This window comes from Arachis duranensis, chromosome 7, assembly GCF_000817695.3.
Source record: "Arachis duranensis cultivar V14167 chromosome 7, aradu.V14167.gnm2.J7QH, whole genome shotgun sequence".
Taxonomy (NCBI): Eukaryota; Viridiplantae; Streptophyta; class Magnoliopsida; order Fabales; family Fabaceae; genus Arachis; species Arachis duranensis.
Genome location: NC_029778.3, coordinates 70,704,300 through 70,730,313, shown reverse-complemented (window position 1 = coordinate 70,730,313; position 26,014 = coordinate 70,704,300). Strand labels below are relative to the sequence as shown.

Sequence of the window (26,014 nt, the reverse complement as noted above, 5' to 3'; positions counted from 1 at the left end):
CAATAAAAATTTATTATTTTTAATTAATATTTTTAGTTATTAATTAAATTTTTTTATTCTAATCATCTAACTACATATTTTTAATCTATATTTTTAAACATTATTTAACTAACTATCTGCCAAAAATAATAAATGCTGTTTGTATTTTAGTATTTCTTTTAATTTTAGTGTCACCCGTCGTCAGTGATAGCGTATTATTACCTACTAGGGGGCCAGCCAGCTAACTTTAATTTGAAACTTGTGGCTTGATAATAAGCACATGGAGAAAATGATACAAGTACTTGGCTTAATAATAAGCACGTGTAGAAAATGATACAAGTAGCATGTGGCTGCTAAGAACTCCTCAGTTAGTAATCATCAGCTATATAAACCTATGATGCCAATTAATTAAGGAGGAAAAGATATCCAAGAAGCTAACCTAAGATCCCACCAATAAAAAAATCGTCATTTACATAAATCAGTTCCCCACTCTCTAGTTCTAGCTAATGGATCATCTGCCAATACTAATGGCTACAAATTCAATCCCAGCTAGATTCTCTACCGTGATTCTTTCTCAGGGTCTGGAATTCAAGACTTTCAAAAATGTCCCTTTTCCAACTCAATGCAATGCATTGAATAAAATTTCTAATCATAATCAAACAACACCTCGTCGATCTGCCAATTTCAAACCTTCTATTTGGCATTATGATTACATCCAGTCTTTGAACAGTAAATACAAGGTATGCTTATATATATATATTATTAATTTTTGTAAGAGAAAAATTGTTATGGTCCAAATTAAGAAATTTGAAATGTATAGTTTATTTTTCTATGCAATACTTGACAAGTTAGTGTTTTTTTACTTAAATATTAATCACTTGCTACTTTACTATATTTTGATTATTTTCTAGCAGCAAGACATACAGCAATGACCAAAAAAGAAGATTTACATAAACTAAAATAATAATTTATGGACCGTAGTAGTCCAGTCCATTTATATATTTGACTTTATCCATATAAGTGATTTGGTTCTTACAAATTCTCTTTTTCGAAAGTTTAAACTTTTGGGCACGTTTGGGCAGTGAAACACAAATACTTATGATTAACACAAAATAATTAAAGCATAGTAAAACTTTAATACTGCAGCAAGGGACATACACAGAGCCAAGCCAAGCACTGAGGGAAGAAGTAAGAATGATGCTTTGCAAAGTGGAAAATCATGTTTATCAACTTGATCTTATTGATGTGTTGCAAAGGCTTGGGGTGGCTTATCATTTCAAGAATGAAATAAGGAACTTGTTAGATAATATATATGACATGGTTGACTCCAAGAAGAAGAAGGATTTTCATGCCACGGCTTTGGAGTATAGGCTCTTAAGGCAACATGGTTATGATATATCATCAGGTTTATTTCTTTTTTTTTTTATTGTATGATTATTTATTTGTTTATTTTTATTCTTATGCTATTTCGAACATTAAGTTAATACACATCCTTTATCTTTGATTACAGTACATAAAACATATGTCATGTATGACTAATAATTACTGTAAATTGTGGTGGTGTTGTTGCAGATGTTTTTTTTAACTTTCTAGATGAAAGAGATCATTTTAAGATATCCGAATCAGTTGATATTGAAGGAATATTGTCACTATATGAAGCCTCATTTTATTCATTGGAGGGTGAAAGTATATTGGATGAAGCAAGAGATTTCACTTTGAAAATTCTTGAAAAATATTCATTCAGAAATAAGAGTGAAGGGAACTACTTATCACTCCTAATTGATCATTCTTTGGAGATTCCATTGCATTGGAGGGCACCAAGATGGGAGACAGAATGGTTCATTCATGCTTATGAAACAAGAAAAACAATGAATCCCTCTTTACTTGAGTTTGCTAAATTGGATTTCAACATTCTTCAAACCATCCACCAAGATGAACTCAAGAATACATCAAGGTAATGACAACCATTATTAATTATATTCGTACATGCATAACTTTGTTCCAAATTTTGACTTAATTATGTGTCTCTTATATGATACCATATATGTGGTTTTCATATATGCGACTTTCTTAATTCATTGTAAAACCTCGATGATTTCTTTTAAAAATAGCAATGAATATATATGATGAAATATATTTTTTAAGGAATTGCATCAAATTTCTCAAGATCTTCGTCATAGAAAACAAACACATCAAGAGTAGTATCTTTTTGCAATTGATTAAATTCTTAATAAAAGGGGGTTCATTTAATTTCTTTATTAAGATGGTGGAGAAAAATTGGCCTTCCAGAACAGTTGAACTTTGCAAGGGATAGATTGGTAGAGAGCTACTTTTGGGGTATGGGAATGAGCTTTGAGCCAGATCTTGAGTTTTCTAGAACAACTCTAGCAAAGGTCACTTCCTTAGCAACCATAATTGATGATCTTTATGATGTTTATGGAACTCTAGAAGAATTAGAGCTTTTCACGGAAGCAATTGACAGGTTAGTAATTCATACTCACTACTGATATTAAATTTCTTTGCCTACACCACATTTGAAATTTCGCCACGTATAATAAATAAAAAATAAAATAAAATATATTTGTTGTCCTTAAAATTTGTTAAAAATTTTAAAAATATTTTAAATTTTATTTTGTTTTAATTTTATTTTAAAGATTTTTGACTTTCATCAAATTTATTTTTAACAACTAATTTTTCAAAAAAAATTATAACCAATTCAAAAATAACTTCATAAGAACAACCTTTAATACAAACAAATCAAATATATTTATTATGCATTATTATTAAATTAGTCTTATTTTTTATATTTTAGTTGTTAAGGATATATTTGATATAAATTGAAAATATTTGGAACAAAATTAAAATAATATTAAACTTAGAGGTATTTTTGAAATTTTTGATAAATTTTACAAACAAAAAATATACTTTATCCAAAAAAAAATATAAAGTACTAATTTAGTTCTTAATATTTGAATTAAGTTTTAGTTTTAATTTCAACATTTGAAAATTATAATTATAGTGCTGAATATATTGATTTGAGAGAAAGTATGATGGAATAATAAGAAAAAAAATATAATAATAAAAATAACACTATTCTTGAAAGGAAAAAATTAATTTTAGATCGAAAAATAAAATAGGACAAAATAAAATGTTTAGGATAAAAATATAATTTTCCAGACGTTAAAATAAAAAAAAAATTTAGCTTAAACATTTAAAAAGTACTTTAACCAACAAAAAAATTTAAAATAATTTTAATACTTTTATTGTTGACTGTAGATGGGATCTAAATACCATTGATAATCTTCCGGACTACTTGAAAATATGCTTCTATGCTATCCATGATTTCGTCGATGAATTAGCTTTTGAGTTCTTGAAAATTAACGGCGACAATATCACTCCATGTCTAAAGAAAGTGGTAAGAAATTGTTTAGTTTTTACTATATTTTTAATAATCGTAATTTTTCATTGTACGATATGAATTTTAAAATGCATACAATATTCTAACTTTTTTCTCAAGAATCGTATTATATGATGAACTTATCTTGTTGGTAAAAATTTCAGTGGTCAGATCTTTGTAAAGCATATTTTACCGAGGCAAAATGGTATTACAGTGGATATAAGCCAAGTCTTGAAGAGTACGTTGAAAATGCATGGATATCCATTGCCATTCCTCTTATGCTTACTCATTCTTATTTTGCAACTCCATATTCATTCCAAAAAAATGAATTGGGTTACTTAGAAGAATACTGTGACATAATTCGATTTTCGGCAACGATTACACGTCTCATTAATGATCTTAGAACACATAAGGTACCTTTCAAATTTTCCTTTGTGTTGTTTCTAAAATTAAATTCTCTTATATACGTTCAACATTTATCTCACTTTTATTATTATTTCTTTTTAATTTATCATTTTTAGCGGGAGAATGAATTTGGTGATGTTCCGAAATCGATTCAATGCTACATGAATGAAAATGGAGCTTCTGAGACTAATGCTCAAGAGCATATCAAATCAATGTTAAACACAACATGGAAGAAGATGAATAAGGAAGCTCATAATTCTTCTTTGCCTCCAATTTTTATTGAAATTGCAGTGAACCTTGCAAGAATGTCAATGTGCATGTATCATGATAGAGATGGACATACCATTCAAGATCCTCAAATCAAGAATCGTATATCATCCTTAATCTTTCATCCCATTACTGATACAAAGATCAGAGGTGTTACAATTAATTAAGATCAATGCTAAGAGCTAGCAACATTTGTGATTGGTAGCCATCAACTAGCCATTAATGATGATTTGATGGTGTGAGATTGGTATAAGATTTCATCCAATAGCTCACCTTTCTCTGCTGGTTACATGCTGGCTAAAATGTAATAAAATTGCTGGCCCTAGACTTTTCTATTAATTAATTACAAATAACCATAAGATAATGTTCCTTATTATTGAAGGACTTGAACTCTTTGGACTTATTAGGAGATGTTTTCCTTGTCGAAAAAATTATAAGTAGATGTCAATAACTTAAATTTATTGTAATTTTAAAAAATGATTAAATCATTATCGTTAAAGAGATATCTGCCTTCATATAGAAATATTATTGGGTTAATTGATGATACTCTCTCCGGATATGCATATATAACATTACCCATAATAAAAATAGTTCAAGACTAGACCGATTACCAAGGACAAAAGCAAGCGGCATAGAAAGTTAGGTTAGATTGCACAAGAATTCAAGAATACAAGCGCTTTCTTGATTCTAACTTCTTGGCCAATAACACGAGTGATATTGGAAAAAAAAAAAGGCCCTCCATGCTCCATGCTCATAATAAGAGCCAAGGAGGAAAAAAAATTAATTTTTTGTTGACATTTTAAGTCTCAGATCGAATTTCGGAGTGATTTGGAGCGACACAATTTCGGTGTCAATTTAATTGGAAGATGATAAACTTAGTGAGCAATCAAGTATCCAAAACCTAAGCATTTTATCCAAAGCTAACTATTGGTCTCACTATTGCATCCCATATTTAATACATAATTTTTCTTTGAATACGACAACACATTATATACATAGACATGTATTTATGACTTTCTTTTTAAGGGTGGATGTGTGCAAATGCCCCCACTCCTTAATGAGTAATAAAGACCATCCGGGCCATCGCCCATGTTCTATTGCAGGACATCCCAGAGCAGTAAATATCTGCTTCTTGAAGTGCAAATAAACATTCTCAAAGGAAACATAATACTTTAAAAAGGAAAGGCAAAATGTACCTATAGTAAGGAAAATAACATACATCATGAATAATAATAGTTGACTGATACTTAAAATTGACTAAATTAAAAGTATTGCACTCTTTATTACATAGGCAGATTTACATATATTTGTAATTATATATTTTTCAAAACTTGAGTTTTTGAAATTATTGTGATATCCAATAATTTAAACTTACACGTTAATTTTAAATATACTTTTTTTTAACATAGTTATAGTCTATAATCAATAATATCGATTATAACAAAATTAATATAAAAATGTATTGTATTCTGATCTTTATTTTTTTCTTGAAGTGCATTAGTAATCACCCTAAAGATCAGTTATTACTAAAATAGTCAATGTTTTCACTATATATATAACAATCAAATATTGCAAGGCAAAATATTTTTTTTTACAATTGTAAATTAAACTTTAATGAACACAAAAATCATCCATTAGCTCTATTACTTTTATACATTTATTTGTATTTTGATTATACATGTTGATGTAAATCTAGTTTGATTATATTATTTATGAAATTTGATTATAACTGTAAATTAAGTTTGATTATATTACTTATAAATTTCAATTATAAATGTAAATATTTATAATTAATTTGTAGTTAATTTTTTTTATCATATATTCATATCATATGATTATAAAAGATATATGTTTTATTTATTTTATTTTTTAACGGATTTTTCTTAAAATTGGCTCTATTAACTCTATTTAAATTTTGAATAATGATAAAAAAACAATAGCAAAAAGTTATTTTATTTAACATAATATTAATAATTTCATATATATAATATTTATAAATTAAAAAATACAAAATAAGAAATAAATACATTATTAAATAAACCTCAGAAAAAAAAATTATGACTTCCTAGAACTTCCAATAATGGCTCCCAAACATTTTTTTTTCTAAATTTTAGTGTCACCCACGGTCACTGATAGCGTATTATTAGTGGATCATAAATCAGTTACATAAATCAGTTACATAAATCACTTTCCCACTCTCTAGTTCTAGCTAATTAATGGATCATCAACCAATACTAATGGCTACGAATTCAATCCCCGCTAGATTCTCTACAGTGATTCTTCCTCAGGGTCTGGAAATCAAGACCTTCAAAAGTGTCTCTTTTCCAACTCAATGCAATGCATTGAATAAAATTTCTAATCATAATCAAACAACACCTCGTCGATCTGCCAATTTCAAACCTTCTATTTGGCATTATTATGATTACATCCGGTCTTTGAACAGCAAATATATGGTATCCTTTTTTAGGTGGATACTATAATAAAAATTTTATAATTATCTTCGTATGAAAATATTTTTTTATTATTGGATAAAAGATTATATAATTAAATTTTGATATTTATAAAAATTTTGTCTTTGTTTAAAATGTAGCTAAATAAATAAGTCACATGTTTATTAACTTTTGTAAGAAAAAATGAAAATTGTATGGTCCGAATTATGAAATTTTGAAATGTTTTTTGTTTTCTGTACAGCACTTGACAAGTTATTTTTTTTAACTTAAATATTAATTACTTGCTACTTTACTATATCTTGATTGTTTTCTATCAGCACAGACAGCAATGACCAAAAAACGAGAAATAAGGAAAAACTAAAAGAATAATTTATAGAAAGTAGGTCCAATCTATTTATATATGTGACTTATCCATGAAAGTGATTAGGTTGTTGCAAATGATCTCATTACAAAAAAAAATTACTCATTCAGTTATACTTAAAAAATTTAGCTAATTAAAAATGAAAAAAAATGATGTTTTAAATAAAAATTATATTTTTTTTTTTTTGTTTTGGAGACATTTAGTAGAAATACTTATTTGGCTGTTGTTTATTTTCAAAGATTATATTTTTCTGTATCAAAAATTACGCTTTTAACATTTAAAATATATAAGATGTATTTTTTAAGTGATGCGTTTAAAGATTAAAGGCTATGTTTTTCATTACTCATACTTATCAGAATAAGCTGTACTTATCTTTACTACTACATCACCTTTAAAACGTAATCACATTATATACTATAACTACTTTATATAAATAGCTTTATGTTTCTTAAATTTTTTTATTATATATATAATATTTTATAATTTTTCATACAACTTAATATTTAGTAATATGATTATGTATATAATCTTACATTTTTAATTAAACTTTGGGGCATGTTCGGGCACAAGCTAGGAAACACAACTATTTGATGTTTAACACAGGATAATTAAAGCATAGTAAAATTTTAATATTGCAGATCATGTTGATCAACTTGATCTTATTGATGTGTTGCGAAGGCTTGGGTGGTTTATCATTTCAATAATGAAATAAGGAACTTGTTAGACAACATATATGATACGGTTGACTCCAAGAAGAAGAAGGATTTACGTGTCACAGCTTTGGAGTTTAGGCTTAAGGCAACATGGTTATGATATATCATCAAGTTTACTTCTTTCACTATTAAAAAAAGCGTTTTTTCAACGTCAAAAAACGACAGTTATTATCGACGACTTATTGTCGATATTGTTAAAAAAAGTTAATTAAAAATAAAATATTAAAATCGACAGCCAGGTCGTCGATAATTTTAGGATGTATTAACCTTTATTCTACTATCATCACATTGTTAACGAATCAAGGGTTGAAAATACTTTTATTTTAAAATTGACCAACATGGCATCTATTTTATTAATTAAAATATCGACAATAATTACCATCGATAAATTTAAACAATCTAGATCGCTTTCTAAAATAAAATAAATGATGCAAATTTAATGTATACAATAGACGCTTAGGATGTTGATTTTTTTAAATTAAAATCAATAAATATGCTGTCGATTTTTATTACTAAAAGCCATACCCGCGTCCACTTCTCGCATCCAAAATTCAGAAACACAATTCCCTCGTTTTACCCCAAATTCTCCATTTCATCACTAACACGCATCATTCTCCGCTGCCGTCGTCGCTCTGCCCTTAAACCAAGAAAGCGGTGACCACAAGCAAACCATAAACTCTACCCCGTAGCCAGTGCCTCTGTTACACCCACTACTCTGACACCTTACTCAGTAGTCCGACGCGACAGCTAATCGCACGAGCAAGGATTTTCAGCGTGACAATGAACGCAAGGCGAGGTAGAACTCCAGCGAAATTCTGTACCATTTTCACTTTTTTCTATATCAAGGTTCTCTTACTTTAGATGCTAAATTTTGTAATTATTAGGATGAAATGAACAATAAACAATAATTAAATAAATATGGGTGTTAGTATTGTGGATTTTTTTATATTATAGTTGAAGAATTTTGGATGTGTGGTACATTTTTTGTTAGACCTTAAGATTACTCTCATTTTGGCTTGTCTCTCTAGCATTCTTCTTTGCTTGTTATCTTTGTTCATTTGCTGGTAGTGTGGCTAATACAATTTAAAAAGTCATGGATAATTTAATTGTATTCTGTTCTGGGTGGAAGTCCTAATGAGCCAATAGATTAGTTGGATGACTGCCACAGTTAAATGAGGCATAAAATTGAAAATGTCTTGATGAACTTTGTTTTAGGCACTTATAATATGTAATGTATGCTCAACTATTGTATTCTTATTATTATTAATTCGTTTGACATGCTTGTAGTCCTTAATCATTCTTGAGGTGTTGAGTTATAAATATTATTCCAAATTATTCTGCCTTGTTCTCTCTTATACTAATAATTCTCTTGATCATGTGACTTGTAGGTCTATGAACGATTTCAGTAGACTCTGTTGAGTTAAGAAATTAATTAAAATAATTAATGATGACAAACATTATGTTATTGAAAAAATTATCTAATTAATGCTGATTATTTTGGTATCATTTTGCAAGCCAAAAATCAATACAAGCAGCAGCCCAAATTGGATGAAAATAAGAATCATGTTGATGGGCTGACAATACAAACAAAGTCCAAAAAGAAACAAAGCTGAGAAATCAAAACGGGCAAAATGAATTGATTCAATCCGAACTCGATAGCAAGCAAGTCCCTCCCATTTGCTTTCATAAAAAACAACGTAAACTTTTTCCCTCTTAGTCAGAAGTCAGAGAAGTGAGAGAATTCCTAAACTATTCACCGAAAAAGAAAGAAAGAGAAGGTTAGGCAAGAAAGATTGATGTCAAATCAGCAAATCAAACCAAATCAAGCTAAGGCAAGGATCAAAGGTAACACATTTCCTATTGCATGCATATTGCTTTATTCTCCTCTTCCCAACTCTCTGCTAGTCCGAAATGGGATACATGGGAAAGATGATTTCTATTCTTCACTGCTGTGCATCTACGATTAAAAATTTATCTTGGGAACCAAGTAGTTTCTCAATGGTCAAGATCTGAGTTTACCATTGAAGAAGTATGTTTCTGCTGATATGTGGCTTTCGGTCAGCAAGAGAAGGTCAGAACCAAAGTTTCTATTTTGAGGATTAATGAAAAAAAGTGAGATGGTGGGTTGGTGAAGCACAAAGCTCGAGAGTTGACCTAGGAGACTGCAACTTAGCAATATGCAAGGAGATACAAAAGAAGTTGGTTCACCATTCAGAAGCCAAGGAGAGATAACCAGTGTATTGAGGTTTTGTTCTGAGAAGAGCTCTCTGAAGAAGTTCATCTAACTGGACAGTGTTTCCTAGTCAAAGGAGCATTCCGCCAGAATCAAGAACTGAATCAGAGGCTAGCAAATCTGGTTTATTACATAACAAATAGGCTGTTGAAGCATTAATCTCCTTCATATTTTATAGATTGTAATTTTCTTTTTAATGTTTATCTTTCTGTAATTTCTTATTTATTACAAAGGAAGATAGAAATGAAAAGAAAAAGAAAAAGGAATAATGAAAAAGAAAGCAAACAAAGTAGAAAGAAAAGAAAAAATTATAATAAAAAAAGAGAAAAGAGAAAAGAAAAAAAGAAATGTGGACAAAATGCCCGACGTAAGATTCAATAATAATCAATGCATATGTGTAGTGATTAAAAGTGAATGCATGAGTATGTGAAAAAGTGAGGAATGGGTAGCTAGACTAGTATATAATTGTATAGGATGTTATATAGGTTAGGTGGGAAGCTTTGGTTAATCAAATGATTCAATTTTTAGTCCACTTAGCCAAATATATGACCATACCTTGACCATAGTCCCATTACAACCAAAGGAAAGACCTCATGATATATGTATGCATGCATATAACAATTGTTAATTGTTAGAGGAAGAATAAATTTTGGAATAGTATGAAATAGGGGAGAATTGAGTGATTAACCCTATACACCGAGTGAATAGAGTGCAAACACTTCCGGTGAGGGTTCGAAGCTCAAATCATTGTTCTCGGCTCTCACGAGCGTTCTTCATGCAAGTTGGGCATATCTCGCTTTGATGATTAAAATTGGTATGGCATGCATTGCTTATCATCTTGCCCTATGTGATTATATATATCTTAGGAAGATTGATTTACTTTTGACCAAGTAGATAGTAGTATCCATCTTAGTTACATTCATGTAAGTAGATTGCATTTCATGAATCTCTTTTCCCTATGATTCTTTGGTCTTTTGCTCTCCCTTAGCATGAGGACATGCTATAGTTTAAGTGTGAGGAGGTTGATAAACCCCGTTTTTAGGATTTATCTTGTATAGATTTTGAGGGTTTTATCAATAATCTTTCACACTTATTCAAATAAAATGCATGGTTTTGTGTTCCTTTCCCAATTTTGCCTCATAGATGAAAACGTGCTTCTTTTGTATTAAATTCGATATATTTTAATCATTCTCTATTACCATTCAATACCGTGATCCGTGTGTTAAGTGATTTCAGAGCTTATAGGGCAAGGATGGCTCGGAGGAGAGGATGGAAGCATGCATTAAGGGAAGGAGCATGGAAATTTGAGCTTTGGAAACTCGAGCAGTGACGCGCACGCGCACATGGCGCGTACACATGGATGCGCGCCACCAGATCAGTGCGAAGGAGCCAAGCTAGGAGCCAGCGGCTTAGCCAGTACCTCATGGACGTGCCCGCGCACTTCACACCTGCGGGCGAATTGCTAAAACCCCAGGGACGCGTACGCATACTGTGCGCGTACGCGCCGATGGATGCACGTGATTTTTTTAGAAGAAAACATGACCAACGATTTCAGGCAGTTACCAACCCTGTTTTGGGGTAGAATTCTGGCGGGAGAAGCTTAAGTAGACCAACGATTGAAGGGCTTGGGATCCATTCACTCATTAGACACATTTTCTAGATATTTTCATTAGTTAGTTACATTTTTTAGAGAGAGAAGCTCCAACCTCTCTCTAGGATTTCACTTTCCATTGCAATTCTCCTTTGATTTCTTGGTGAGATCAATTGCCAATTTACTTTTGCTTTGATACAAGTTGTAGATCTACTCTTCTCATACTCTCAATTTGTGTTCTTTTGTTTCCTTCACTCTAGATCTATGAATGCTTTGTTATTTTTATTTGAATCAATGAATTGAGATATTTTCATGTTCATCCATTGTAATTGTTTGATTGTTTGATGATTGTTGTTGGAATTCAACTCCTTTCTCTCAATTTCATAATGTCTCCTATGAATACTCACCAAATGTTTGATGAAATGATAACCCTATCTATGGAGTAGAACTTTCTTACTTAGCTTAGGGGTTGAGTTATTGGAGATACTTGAGTAGTGGACATCAATAATTGATTGAAAATTGAGAATTGCTAATTGGCTTGGAGTGCACTAAAGCTAGACTTCCCGCGGGTTAGGCTAGGACTTGTGACTCAAGTTAGTTACTTTCACTTGACTTTCCTCCATCCTTAGGGGTTAACTAAGTGAAGCAACACTCAATTGCTATCATAATTGAAGGAACCTATAACGATGGAACTTCCAATGCTCACCCTTGGCCAAGACTTTTATATTGATTGGTTGTTGTTTACCTTTTTGCTAGCTACATTCTCATACCAACTCTCAAAAATCACAAAGGACTTCCTAATCAATAATGTGCATTCTAAGGCAATTCTTAGGGAGGAAGACTCAGGACTCATACTCTCGATTGTAGATTGTAGAATTATTTGATGCGAAATTTACGTGCTGGTTAGACTATACTCACGATTGAACTTATTATCATTTCTATACCAACATAAAAATTACGTTCATCACTCCTCTCTCCTTCCTTCCTTTCTTCCCTCTCCTCCTCTTCTCGCTTCTGCCTCCCTACCCACTCTCGGCCAACTGCCCAACCTCCACCCAGCGACCACCGTGACACCCCTTGTCGCCAGCGAACTCCACCCATAGCCACCACCATTTTCTACTTCCCCGGTCGCCCCTCTTCCTCCGTCTCGTGCCTGTAGCCCCTGCTCTGCGCGACATTTTCAGTGCCACCGCGAGCTAAGCCACCACCATCCCTGGGCGGCATTGCACTCCAACCTTAGTTGATTAATTCTGTTTATTAGGTTAGATAGAAATACATGCTGTTAGGTAGTTAGAATGTGGTTAGAAGATTCTAGGCCTGATAAATGCTCCGTTCTTGGTTATCCGACATATCTGAATGTAATTTGCTTTGCTGGATGATGTTGGTATGATGTTCTGTGCATTCTTGTCACTACTGTATTGATTTCTGACTCATATGGATTATGTCACTGCTGCCTTGATGATTTTACTTATGTCGTCTGATTAACACTACCGAAGCATATGCAATCCTTGCTTATAAACTGATGAGCGGATAATTTATACGCTTTTTGGCATTATTTTTATATAGTTTTTAGTAGGATTTAGATATTTTTTAGTATATTTTTATTAGTTTTTAAGTAAAATTCACATTTCTGGACTTTACAATGAGTTTGTGTGTTTTTTTGTGATTTCAGATATTTTCTGGCTGAAATTGAGGGACTTGAGCAAATATCTGATTCAGAGGCTGACCAAGGACTGCTGATGCTGTTGGATTCTGACCTTCCTACACTCGAAACAGAATTTTTGGAGCTACAGAAGTCCAAATGGCGCGCTCTCAATTGCGTTGGAAAGTAGACATCCATGGCTTTTCAGCAATATATAATAGTTCATACTTTGCCCGAGTTTAAATGACGCAAACTGGCGTTTAACGCCAGCTTTCTGCTTTATTCTGGCGTTAAACGTGAGAAACAAGTTACAAAGCAGAGTTAAACGCCAGAAACAAGTTACAAACTGGCGTTTAACTCCAACAAAGACCTCTACACGTGAAAGCTTCAATACTCAGTCCAAGCACACACCAAGTGGACCTGGAAGTAGACTTCTGCATCATTTACTTATTCTTGTAACCCTAGTAACTAGTTTAGTATAAATAGAACTTTTTACTATTGTACTAGGGGTCTTTTTCCCTGTTTTTGAATTCATATGTCATTTGGGGAGGCTGGCCATTCGGCCATGCCTAGACCTTGTTCTTATGTATTTTCAACGGTGGAGTTTATACACACCATAGATTAAGGTGTGGAGCTCTGCTGTTCCTCAAGTATTAATGCAATTACTACTATTTTCTATTTAATTCATGCTTATTCTTATTCTAAGATATTCACTCGCACTTCAACCTGATGAATGTGATGATCCGTGACACTCATCACTATTCTCACTTATGAACGCGTGCCTGACAAACACTTATGTTCTACCTGCGAAAGCTAGAGTGTGTATCTCTTGGATTCCTGGTCCACGACGCATGGTTGCCTCTCCTGACAACAGAGCCTTCCCCTCACGTAAGGTTTATTACTTGGACGACCCAGTGCACTTGCTGGTTAGTTGTGCGAAATTGTGAAAAAGAGTTGAGATTACAATTGTGCGTACAAGTTGTTGGCGCCATTGTGTATCACAATTTCGTGCACCATAAACCTCTTTGATGCTTTTGGATTCATATGCCCTATTTTTGCTGCTGATTGCTATCTGGGAACATCCGATTTACTGCCAGAATGCTGCCAAAATTTTTAAAAATTGTATTGTTCTTACACTTGCAACCTAGGAATTGACCTTGACACTTTTTAATTTGAGATTTATTTGACTTACACCAAGTTCAATTCTTAGGTTACCTTGGTCAAGGTTCAATTTTCAACTTACTTGACTAATGAAGCCAATGCTAAGCTCACCATTTGACCTTAACTTGTATTTTTCTTGAATAAGGTTCATTCATTTGTAATAATTGGTACCTTCCACTAGTGTAACCCTTTAATTTGAAATTATTTTCAACTTGCTTTTAGTTACACAAAGTGCATGTTTCACATCTTTCAACACCAATTATTACAAACTTAGTGACCTAGTGCATTGTTGATGATTTATTTTTCCTCTTGTATGCTTTTATGCAACTTCATATTTCATCATCAATGACTTGCATCATCCTCATGAATGTGAGTGTGCTTGTCTTCCATACTTCTTGAATTTCTCTTGATTGAGCCAATAACCGTCATACCACTAATCTTTGAACCAGTTTTCTAACTTCTAACTTGATTAACCAGCTGACTTTTCTTTTTAGTTTCAAATTAACCCTTTCACCATTCTTTTGGGTATGATGACTATTGTGCGTAATAAACAAGCATTCTACTTTTATTGCATGATTTCTTGGATTGTATTTTGGAATTGATTTCTGAATTCTGTTTGCTTACATGCAAAGATTTCATCCTTTTGGATTCACTTCATGAGAACATGTCCATCCTCCTGTTACCTATTTTCTGTATGTGCTTAATTCCTTGCTTTATATTCCTCTACTTGGTTTAATTGTTTATATCCCATCATATCTATTTTTCAGGATGTCTGATAGAGGGAAAGCAAAGGTTACCTCTAGAAAAAGGAAGAAAACTCAATCTTTCGCTGCTTTTTCCTTCACCGATTATGCCAAGAACCCTCTCTCAGAGAAGGAGAAAGCAGATCAGCTACTACCTCCTACTGATGCAAACAGGTTTCCTAACCTGTATTGTGAGCTCCGCTTCTCGACCTACCGGATGAAGAATCTCAACATAGAAAAGAAGCTAGCCATTCCTGCCGACCTGAGGCAATCTATTGAGAACCATATTGAGGTCATGGGTCTAGCTTTGGTGGATAGGGAGCTGGGTAGGGTAAACACATCATGGTCCGGGAGTTTTATTATAATTTCTTCAGACCGACCCTTTAATCGGTTTACCTGAGAGGAGGTCAGATTTTGATGCAGGAGGTTGACATTGAGCAGGCACTCCCATGTCGGCCCAAAGTGAGTGAGAAAGATGCATATCAGCTGGCTGAGGAGGAGATAGCTTGCCTAACATATGATTATGATGCTTTGAGGGATATTGTTGCCACCCCGGATGCTCCTTGGGAGATGGATGCTGATAACAAGAAACCCAAGGGGATGCTATTTGCCCATCTGACGTGGGAGGTTAGGACATGGCAGCAGATCCTTGCCTACTATGTCATGCCAACCATGCATTTTACTAAGATTTCGGTGGATATGCTCGTCCTGATTAGATGTATTCTGGAGGGGAAGGAGGTTTACTTTCCCCGACTGATCAGGAGATTTATGTGGTGAGCACACATCCGAGGCACACTCCCATTCCTGACTTTGGAGCCACAGCTTCAGCCCCAGTCAGATGCGATTGTTGACCATCACCCCGAGTCCGAGCAGTAGCATCGAGGACGATGCTTCATTCTAAGTGTGGGGAGGTCACCGTCGTCACCGTCGGTGGATTGCTATTTTGGGTGAACATTTCGGACATTTATATCTTGTTTAGTGTTATTTTGTTATATTCCGCACTTTTGGGATTATTATATGTATTTGTTATTTTGAGATACTTTTGTTTTAGTTTATTGCATTTTGCACCTTGGTTGGTAGATATTTCATTTTTTTCAGTTGGATTTTCTTTATATAGTGGTCTTAGCTTTTTAGTTGGATTGTTGAAACCTAAGCTGACCCTTTTTACATATGAAATTTGTTTTAGTTGGAAAAAAAGGGGATGAACTAAGGAATTTTTAAAATTTCTCCATCACAACATTGCATTAATAAGCTTAGTCAAACAATGAAATATTCCAAGGAATTTATCTATAGGGCACCACCTCAATTGATTGAAAATTTTTTGTGAAACTTGCTTGAATTATATATTTTGTAGAACATGTTTTGAGCTAAGAACACAAGCTTGTGAGTTTTGAGCCTAATTGTGTAGTTACATCTTATAACCACTTTATTTCCTTCTTGTGTGCATTATTCTCTTTCTATAATTGTGATCTTGGATTTGTTTAATTCTATATGTCCATTATTCCTTGTATTCATGCATATATATGATTGAGACCATCATTTTATTTAGCTCACTAACCCAAATAGCCTACCTTTTATCTTCCATTGTCAACCAATTTTGAGCCTATGCTTAACCCAATTGTTCTTTATTTTAGCACATTACAAGCCTAAAGCGAAAAATAATTATTGTCCATTGTTTGGATCTTTGATTAGCTTAGGCTAGTGAGAGTGTTTATTATTCAAGTTTGGGAAGATTTGGGAACATTGGTTGGGATAAAAGGGTGTTTCGTATTTCTATATTTGGAAATTGGGTGCGTGCTCATGTATTAATCAAATGTAAGACCTTATGCATTGATGTTCTTGTATGTAGTTTGAAAAAAAGAAAGAAAAAATGAGAAGAACAAAAGAAAAAAAAGTGAATATGAAAAGAAAAAAAAATAGAAAAAGAAAGAAAAAGAAAAGTAATAAAAAGGGGACAAAAATGCCCCAAGTTAAAGTCTAATAAAAGTCAATGCATAAGTGTTGTGAAATGAAAAAAAAATGCATGAGTATGTGAAAAAGTCAAGGATGGGTAGTTAGGTTAGCACTTAATTGTATAGGTTATTATATAAGTTAGGTGGAAAGTTTAGGTTAATCAAAGATTCAAATTCTAATCTACTTAACCATACATGACCTTACCTTGACCCTAACCCCATTACAACCTTTGAGAAAGTCCTCATGATATTTGTATGCATGCATTAAGTAATTGTTGATTGTTAGATGAAGAACAAATCTTGGAAAGCATGATTAGGGGAGAATCGAGTGAATCAACCCCTAAACACTTGAGTGACTAGAGCGGATATACATCCGGTGAGGGTTTGAGGCTCAATTACATGTTTTCACCACTATCATCCATTTTCATGCAAGTTTGTAAATCTTTTTGATAATTCAATACAGTTGTGGGTTTGGTTTGGTTTAATCTCCATTGCTTTAGCTCTTGTGCTTGTATATGTTCTCTTGGAGGTTGATTTGTTTTGACCAAGCATTTGCATTCATATAAGATAGTTGCATTTAGATAGGTTGCATGTAGTTTAGTTGTATTGAATAAATGTTATACCCCTTATTTCCTTCTTGGTTAAGCATGAGGACATGCTTGGTTTAAGTGTGGGGAGATTTGATGCACCGCTATTTGATGGTACATCTTGTACTTAATTTAGGAGATTTTATCACCTTTTACCCACATTTATTCAATGAAATAGCATGGTTTTATGATTGTCTCCTAATTTGTGCTTAAGTGTAAAAACATACTTTTTAGGCCCTTAATTGGTTGATTTTAATTCACCTTTGATTCCACTAGATGCCTTGATGTGTTTGTTAGTGATTTCAGGATGGAGAGGTTAGGAATGGATCAAAGGGATGAAGAGGAAAAGCATGCAAGTGGAGAAATCATGGAAAGCCAAAGATTTGTGATGCACTCATCCACGCGCACGCGCAATCGACGCACACGCATGGATCGTGAAACTCCTGGGACGTGCACGCCTCGATGTCTGCACGTGACTTCTTTAGTGAAATCGTGCCTGGCGAATTCTGAAGTGTCCCTGGCCCAATTTGGAGCTGAAGTTTGGTGGGAAAAGGTTAAAAGGACAAAGGATTGAAGGGGAAGGCATCATTGGATCATTGAATCATTCCATCATTGATATTAGTTAGTTTTAGGGGGAGAGTTAGTTTTCTAGAGAGAGAAGCTCTCTCTTCTCTCTAGGATTAGGATTAGGTTAATTCTTCTCTAGATCTAGGTTTTAATTCTTCTTCTCAATTACTTCTCCTTCTCAATTTCTTGTTGCTACATCTTATTCTTCTATTCTTTTATTGTAATTTCTTCTATTTTGTTTCTATACTTTGTTGTTGATCTACTCTTATTCTTTTGATTTTTTTAATGCAATTTGAGGTAATTCATGTTAATTGTTCTTTCTTTGATTGTTGCTGTTGATTCTTTGCAATTAGTTATTGTTAGATTTCATTCTTTATGTCAATTAACTATGCCTTCCTTTTATGCTTTCCAAGTGTTTGATAAAATCTTTGGGAGGATGTTATAGTAGAATTTTACGTTCTTGACTTGGGAAGGTAACTTAGGAATTCTTGAGTTGCTAATGTCCAAGTGATTGATAGTTGGTAGCCATTGACTCTAGCCTTCATTAATTCAATTTGTGAATAGCTAGGACTTATGGACTTGGATTGGTATAGCTCATTTGACTTTCCTTTACTAGTTAGAGGATGATTTAATGGGATTGATCCTTGCAATTATCATGTTGTAGTTAGTGATAAGGATAAAGATCATTGACCACCAAATCTTGCCAAGACCGTTTTATCATTTGAATTTCATTGCCATTTATTTCTTTTGTTTCTTATCCAAAATCCCAAATTATACATGTCCATAATCAATAACAAGAACACTACCCTGCAATTTCTTTGAGAGACGACTCGAGGTTTAAGTACTTCGGTTATTAGATTTATTAGGGGTTTGTACTTGTGACAAACAAATTTTTGTATGAAAGGATTATTGTTGGTTTAGAAACTATACTTGCAACGAGATTTCATTTGTGAAATTTTATACCACATAAAAAATCCGATCATCACTCCTCTCCAGTGGTGGCGATGCTACTCCCTCGCGAGCTCGTCTCTCTCTCCCCTCGTGTTATTACTCTCCCGACAGCGATAAGACGGCGGCAACAGTGGCAGTGACATCCACCGCCGCCGTCTCCCCCTTTTCCCATATCCTTGCTTCTCCTTCTTCCCCCGTCGAGCTCCCCCCTCTTTCCTTTTCTTTCCGTTTCGTGTGCGTGTATGATTTAGGGTCTGAGTGTTTGTGTGTGGGGTGGCTGAAAAAAAAAGGGCGATGATGAGGGTTAGTTAGGTTTTTATTTAGGAATTTTAATAAAATTAAGGTATAGAATAAGTATTTTTAAAAAAATTAGTAGTAATTAAATTACTAAAATTTTAAATTTTAAATAAAAAATATATAAATATTTATGAAAATTATATGAGTTTTAATTAATTTTAAATTCAAAATCTCATCATTTTAATTTAATTATTTTTTAGTAAATATTTTTTTGAAGGTCTTACCGGTTTAATGATGAGTGTTGGGTTAAGTTTAGGACTAGTAGAGGGACGGAAAAAATCAGAGCCCTATATTTTGCTCTTATTTGAGTTTTTCAAAAATTTATTTAAGTGTAAAAATATATTAAATATTAGAGTGTTAATGAAACAAAAAATAATATTTGTTATAAATTTATTTTAAAGTAAAAAAGGAGGGTGACTTTGAGTGTGAGAGGTGAAGCCGTGGAGGTAGTGAGAATGGACGAGGGCGACGAACAGCAGAATAAAGAGTGAAGGTGAGAGTTAGAATTAGAATTTTAACTTTTTATATTTATTTTTATCTTTAAATTTTAACTATTTTTATTTATGTTTAACAATTAACTTTTTTTAATTTAAAAAAATAATTTTTAGTCAGCATTTAAGACTTAAATATTAGTAAAAATTTTATATTAATTTTATAAAAAGTATAAAATAATATATACCATTTTTAAAAATTAATCATTTAATCTTTAATTTTTTATAAAAAATAATTAATTAATACAAATAATATTTTAAAAAATAAAATTTTTGAAATAAAATAAAATTATCTTAAAGATTTTAATATTTTAAAATAAGTTTTATAGTTACAAAAATTCTTGTATTTTGTGACAAACAAATAACTTGTTACAAACAATATTAAATTTTGTGATAAATTAATTTTTTGTTACAAAATAATTGGAGTTTTTGAAACAAATGGATATTTTGTTACAAAATATTTTAAACTTTTGTAATAACTTTATATTTTATTACAAAATATTATAAATTTTTGTAACAAAACACTAATTCATTATAAAAGCCAATATAATTTGTAACAAAAAAATAAAATCGTTACAAAATATCAAAACATTTTGTAACAAATTATAGTGTTGATACAAAACATTATTATTATGTAATAATTACTAAATTTTGTCACAAAAAATAATTTTTTATAATAATTTTAAATTTGTTACAAAATTTTTGTTATAATATTCTATTTTTTTTATAGTGTGAATTGTAAATTTCGCACCAACTATAGTGCAATTAGAACCTCAATGATCAAATTGGATAAATTCGTCAATGAGGGAGCATTATAAAAATTTACGTAACACCACTCTGCAATATATATTTTTAACATATGAAAATAAAAATTGAAAATAAAAATATGTAATAGTAGTACGTTGTTGGATTAGGTCGGGTTAATCCTAATGTTATATCAGGTCAATTACAAAGAATTGAATTCGACCGCGAATAAACTAAGTTAAACTAATAATTTGATCGATGTAAATTTTTAAAATTTGTATAACAAGATAATAAAATTTTATTTTTTAAAAATTAAATTTATAAATATTACGTAACAATTATATTAAAATAAATTATTTTAAAAAAATATTAATTAAAATATAAAATATAATATTTTATTATTAATTTATTTATAAAATGTGTATTTTAGTCATGATTATAAGACCAGATTAAACTATCAATCCAAAAATTACGTTCAATAAAAGTAACAAATTTAAACCCTATAAAATATATTTCAAATTTTGAATCGAACCGGATTTTGAACACCGGTAATGTTATAAAATTTAAAAGTCACTTAGATAAAAATATTTAAAATGTCTTTTTTAAAAATATTTTTTAATAATAAAAAGTTAATATATATAATCAATTAAATTAGATTATTTTTATCAAAATTAGATCAGATAAATCGATTTGACCAAAAAATTAATGAATTAATTTTTAAATTTGTCTAAATTAAATAAAATTTAATCAATTATATGTATTAAATTTTAATTACTAAAAAATATATTTAAAATCCACTCGTGACTAATGCCTCAGTTTTCACGTGGTTCATCAGCATTAAACAATGAAGGAATATACACGTGGTCGGAAGCAAGTATCACGTGCCCTTTCTATATATAATATAAAAAATTTTAAATATATCGAAAATATCGATATTTTAATTATTTTAATTATTAATTTTATATTAATATATATTATATATATTTTTTATAATTCAGATAAATAGTTAAAACAATTGAAACATTACTATTTTCGATACAGTTAAAACACTTTCTATAATATATTTGCATCATTGCATGGTATCAACCAATTTGCTTTCCCTATTTGCACTTTGGTCGGATATAAGAGTTTTCACTCAAAGTTGATTACAATAGTAACTGGTAGGTGGTGTGTGGCTATATTGAGTTTCTCATACATTTCATGTGTTTTGGAAGATATATTTACTGCGTGAAGTTCGCGATAAATAATGGGACAAATTGATTTTGCTATTGCAACACTTATTAACTTCATAATATGTTGTTCATGAATCATAATTTATTTTGGTTCATTTGATTTTTGCAGGCTCACAATTTTTATTTAATGCTTGCTTGTATTTTAAACCGATATTTTAAGTTTTTGAAAAAAAAAAAATCACATCATCAATACATAACATAGCAGTATTTGAAGTCCTATATATATAACACTAGAAAGTATAGGAGGGTTCAATTTACTGCTTAGTACACCCTAATTCTTCTGATTTTTTTTAAGTAATCATTAAAATTACTTGTATTCCAAAACACACATGATTCAAAGAAGAACGAAGATGAGAAAGGGACCTACCGGCAGCCTGCCCCAATTTACTGATTTAACGTACAATAATATTCGTAAGATAATAAAAAATAGTTCAAACAATTTAAAATTATTTTATTTAATATTTATTAATTATTATTAAAATAATTATATTTAGCATTATCGTTTAACATATTTTAGAGGCATAACAGGCGAGAAAAAGTATCGACAATAATTCCATCATTAGGATGACAATAAAGAGGATAGAATAAGATTTAAATTTTAACTTAATTATTCAATTTATAGGTGTAAATTTTTCATCAATTCAACTCTATTTGCAATGTGACGAGTTTGGAAAACTCTAAATTAATATTTGTGATGACTAAACATTATTAATATAATTAATTATAAAATTATTAAATTAATTCTAATTCTTACTTGTTAAATTAATAATTTTGTGATGCAGATTTTTAATTGGGCCGAAAATAAAAAGAACTTTGGTGCAAGCCCAAATTAAAGTTAACATTCAACAATGATACAAAAATCCTTTGATCCACATGGCTGAATTGATGGTTACATTACTTAGGCCAAATTGAACTATTACTGTTACAAGCCCAATTATAATCTTTGCTAAGTGATCTAATGCTTGGTCCGAAACCTATTGAAGAGAGAAAGCAAAATGTATTGCTTAATGTTTCCAACGGATTTCATTTCTATCATGTGGTGGAATTCAAATTTCATTAAAGTAAAGTTAATACTTACATTGGAAACATGAGAGAGAATAAAGCCATTGATTTGATTGCAAGCACTAAAGCTACACGCTAGTCAGTCAGCAAAGGGAGAGGGAAATTAATTCACTTTTATTCTCTATCTTTGTTTTATTAATTATTGTTCATAATTTCTCTTTTCTCTCTCTCATTTCTCTTCATCTCTTTCGGTCATATCATAGTAGCAACCATGGAAGCTATAGCAAGCTACAATAGAGAAGAAGATGTACGCTACAAGACCATCACAATGATGGCAAGAAAAAGAAAACTAAAAGTATGATGTGGCTAAGATTCTCATTCACTTTTGGTAAGATTTTGTGATGAGATATTGGCTTCTCCATACCAAAAATGGTTGAAGAAGATTTCGGCCAGCAAGGAGAAGATCTTTGGAGGGATGGCTTGTCTCTGATTCTTGCTCAACCACCACAGGAGGTAGCTACAGTGGCTACGTGATAGAAGAGGCAGAGATAGGAGCAGATGAAGCTATCATCATCATGAAGCATCAAGGGCCAGGAGTTCATATTGGAGAGCAAGAAAAGATGAAGGGCTAGGATTGATGTAGATTGGTGACCAAGGAAGGACTAGAGGTAATTGCATATTGGGTTTTGCATGGGTTATCTTTTCTCTTTCTCTGGCCGAACCGATTCTATTTCATGATGAAGAAGAAGTTGGCTTGGTTTTTGGTTTCAACTGTGGAGGCTTCCCCCTTCTATAAAAAGGAGAACAGCCACGACTTGATTCAAGGAGAAAGGGTGAGAGTGCAAGGCACAGAGTTCTCAGAGCTACCTGAGCTAACATAAGTTCTTCTCCTTCAATGTATTCTATTTTGTATTTTCTGTTTAATTTTGTCATGTCTTGAGTTTCATGGAAAAAGGCAAACAGTGAAGTTTGTATGAAAAAACCATAGAGCGGAAAAAGGCAGATAGTGCAAAATTAAAAGAAAAAAGCCATAGATGTCCTTAGAGTTCCTTTGTACATATGTGTTGTGTATCATGATTCTGTGGGAATCCCCTTGTAAGTTAGGTTAGCACTTTACAGTCTATAATCAAGAAGATTATAGTGAAATTCCATTATTGTTGTGATGGAGACTGGATGTAGGCTGCACTGCACTTAGCAGCTGAACCAGGATATATCTGGGTGTTATTTTCCTTCTCTTCTACTACATTTTCTATTTCTCCTGTCCAGGAGATAAAATTGCAAAATATCTCGTGCCAAGTAACGAGACAAAAAGAAAAGTCTCGTGGCTAGGGACGAGAAAAAAATCACCAGAAGTTGTTTCAAAGACAAGCAAGTTTTGCTAAACAAAAAAGGGGCTAATATTCAACTCCCCCTTCTCTTAGCCACTGAAACCATCAATTGGTATCAGAGCTTGGTCTCAAAAAGATCAAGCTTTGCCGCTTGGAGAGAAATATCCAGATGGCAGAAAGCAGTGGCTCAAATTTGGTGTCCTACAACCTTATCGAAGGACAGTCAAGCAACAGACCGTCTCTTTTCAATGGGAAAAACTATACCTATTGGAAGGAGAGAATGAAGATCTTTGTGCAAGTAGTAGACTACAGACTATGGAAGATTATCCTGGAGGATCCTCAATTTCCAACTACCACAAGTGCAGAAGGAGTAGTTTCTCTCAAACCTGAAGCAGCCTGGATCGAAGAAGATAGAAAGAAAGTAGAGTTAAATGCCCAAGCTGTGAATCTACTCAACTGTGCTATCAGCTTCGAGGAATACCAACGGGTATCACGATACACAACGGCAAAGGAAATCTGGGACAAATTACAAATCACTCATGAAGGAACCACCATTGTGAAGAAGACTCGGACATATATGTTGAACAGAGAGTATGAAATGTTTACAATGAAGGAAGGTGAATCCATTGATGAACTGTTTGAGAGATTCAACATCATCATTGTTGGCTTAGATGCTCTGAGAATTACGTATCCTGATTCTATGCTTGTGAGGAGAGTGTTAAAATGTCTAACAAAAGAGTGGGAACCAAAAAGCTTTAATTATTTCTGAGAGCAGTAGCCTTAATTCCATGACATGTGATGATTTGAGAGCAAACCTTCTTGCTTTTGAAAATACTTATTTGAAAAAAGATTCAAAAAAGAAAGGAATTGCTCTTTCTTCTGTGACTAACCCTCTGGATAATGAATCCAGTGATAACTCCTTTGAAAATGAATTTGTGTTGTTTGCCAAAAAATTTAGGAAAATGGTAAAGTTCAAAGGCAAAGGCAGCAGCTCAAGGAAAATGAAGAAAGATCTTAGCAAAGTAACTTGTTACAACTGCAAGGAAATGGGGCATTTCAAATCTGATTGTCCCAAGTCGAAGAAGGAGGAGAAGCCAAAAAGAGGAAAGAAGAAGGGATTGATGGCTTCATGGGAAGACTTGGAAAATGACTCAGATGATGATGAGGAATCCGAGACCAAGTCACAACCATGTCTCATGGCAGATCACATAGATCAGGTAGTCTTTCACAACCCTAACACTGAAGATCTTCATCTTATGATAGACCATCTTTCTGAAAAATTAACATGTTTTTTGCTTGATAACCAAGATCTTGAACAACAAATCACCATCCTTAAAGCTGAAAATGATTTTCTCAAGGAAAAGCTAAGGGAGGCCGAAACTGCTACTGAACTTGTTGAAGAAAATAAGCAGTTAAAAGCTCAACTTAAAATTTGTGAAAGTAACCATTCTGTTGTTGCATATGTAAACTATTTTAAAGAAAATGAAGAGTTACAAAAAAGGATCAAAAACCTTGAAAACAAGTTCACTCAAAGTTTTGAAAATTTAAATCAAATTTTGGCTAATCAAAAACCACTTTTTGATAAAACTGGCTTGGAGTTTCAAAAGACTTTCAAATCTGTTGAAAAATCTTGTTTTGGAAATAGTGCTTCATCTTCTAATGACACAAGGTTTCAAAATCCAACCTACTTTAACAAAACAGCAACTCCAAGATTTTGTAGACTATGAACCGAAATGGCCACTTTCCCATTCAATATTTTTTTGGTGAAAGAATGATTGGTGATAAAATTTGTAAAGTTGTTTTTGATTATAATGGACTAGGACATAAGAGATGGTTTAACGTGAAAGGATCCAAGAAGATTTAGATACCTAAGGTCACTTGAGCTTGTTTTGTATGTGTGCCTAGCATCCAAACAGAAGGA

The 26,014-nt window shown here is 32.1% G+C and overlaps 1 protein-coding gene across 1 annotated transcript; it reads left to right on the top strand.

Annotated features, from left to right (window-relative positions):
• The first annotated feature begins 404 nt into the window (after positions 1–404).
• LOC107459904 (terpene synthase 10) lies at positions 405–4,429 on the top strand. Its single transcript, XM_016078210.3, has 7 exons — positions 405–719; positions 1,126–1,384; positions 1,552–1,933; positions 2,243–2,461; positions 3,256–3,394; positions 3,541–3,789; positions 3,898–4,429. Exons 1-7 carry the CDS (start codon positions 486–488, stop codon positions 4,213–4,215), a joined length of 1,800 nt encoding a protein of 599 aa, XP_015933696.1. The 5' UTR covers positions 405–485; the 3' UTR covers positions 4,216–4,429.
• Positions 4,430–26,014: the final 21,585 nt, after the last annotated feature.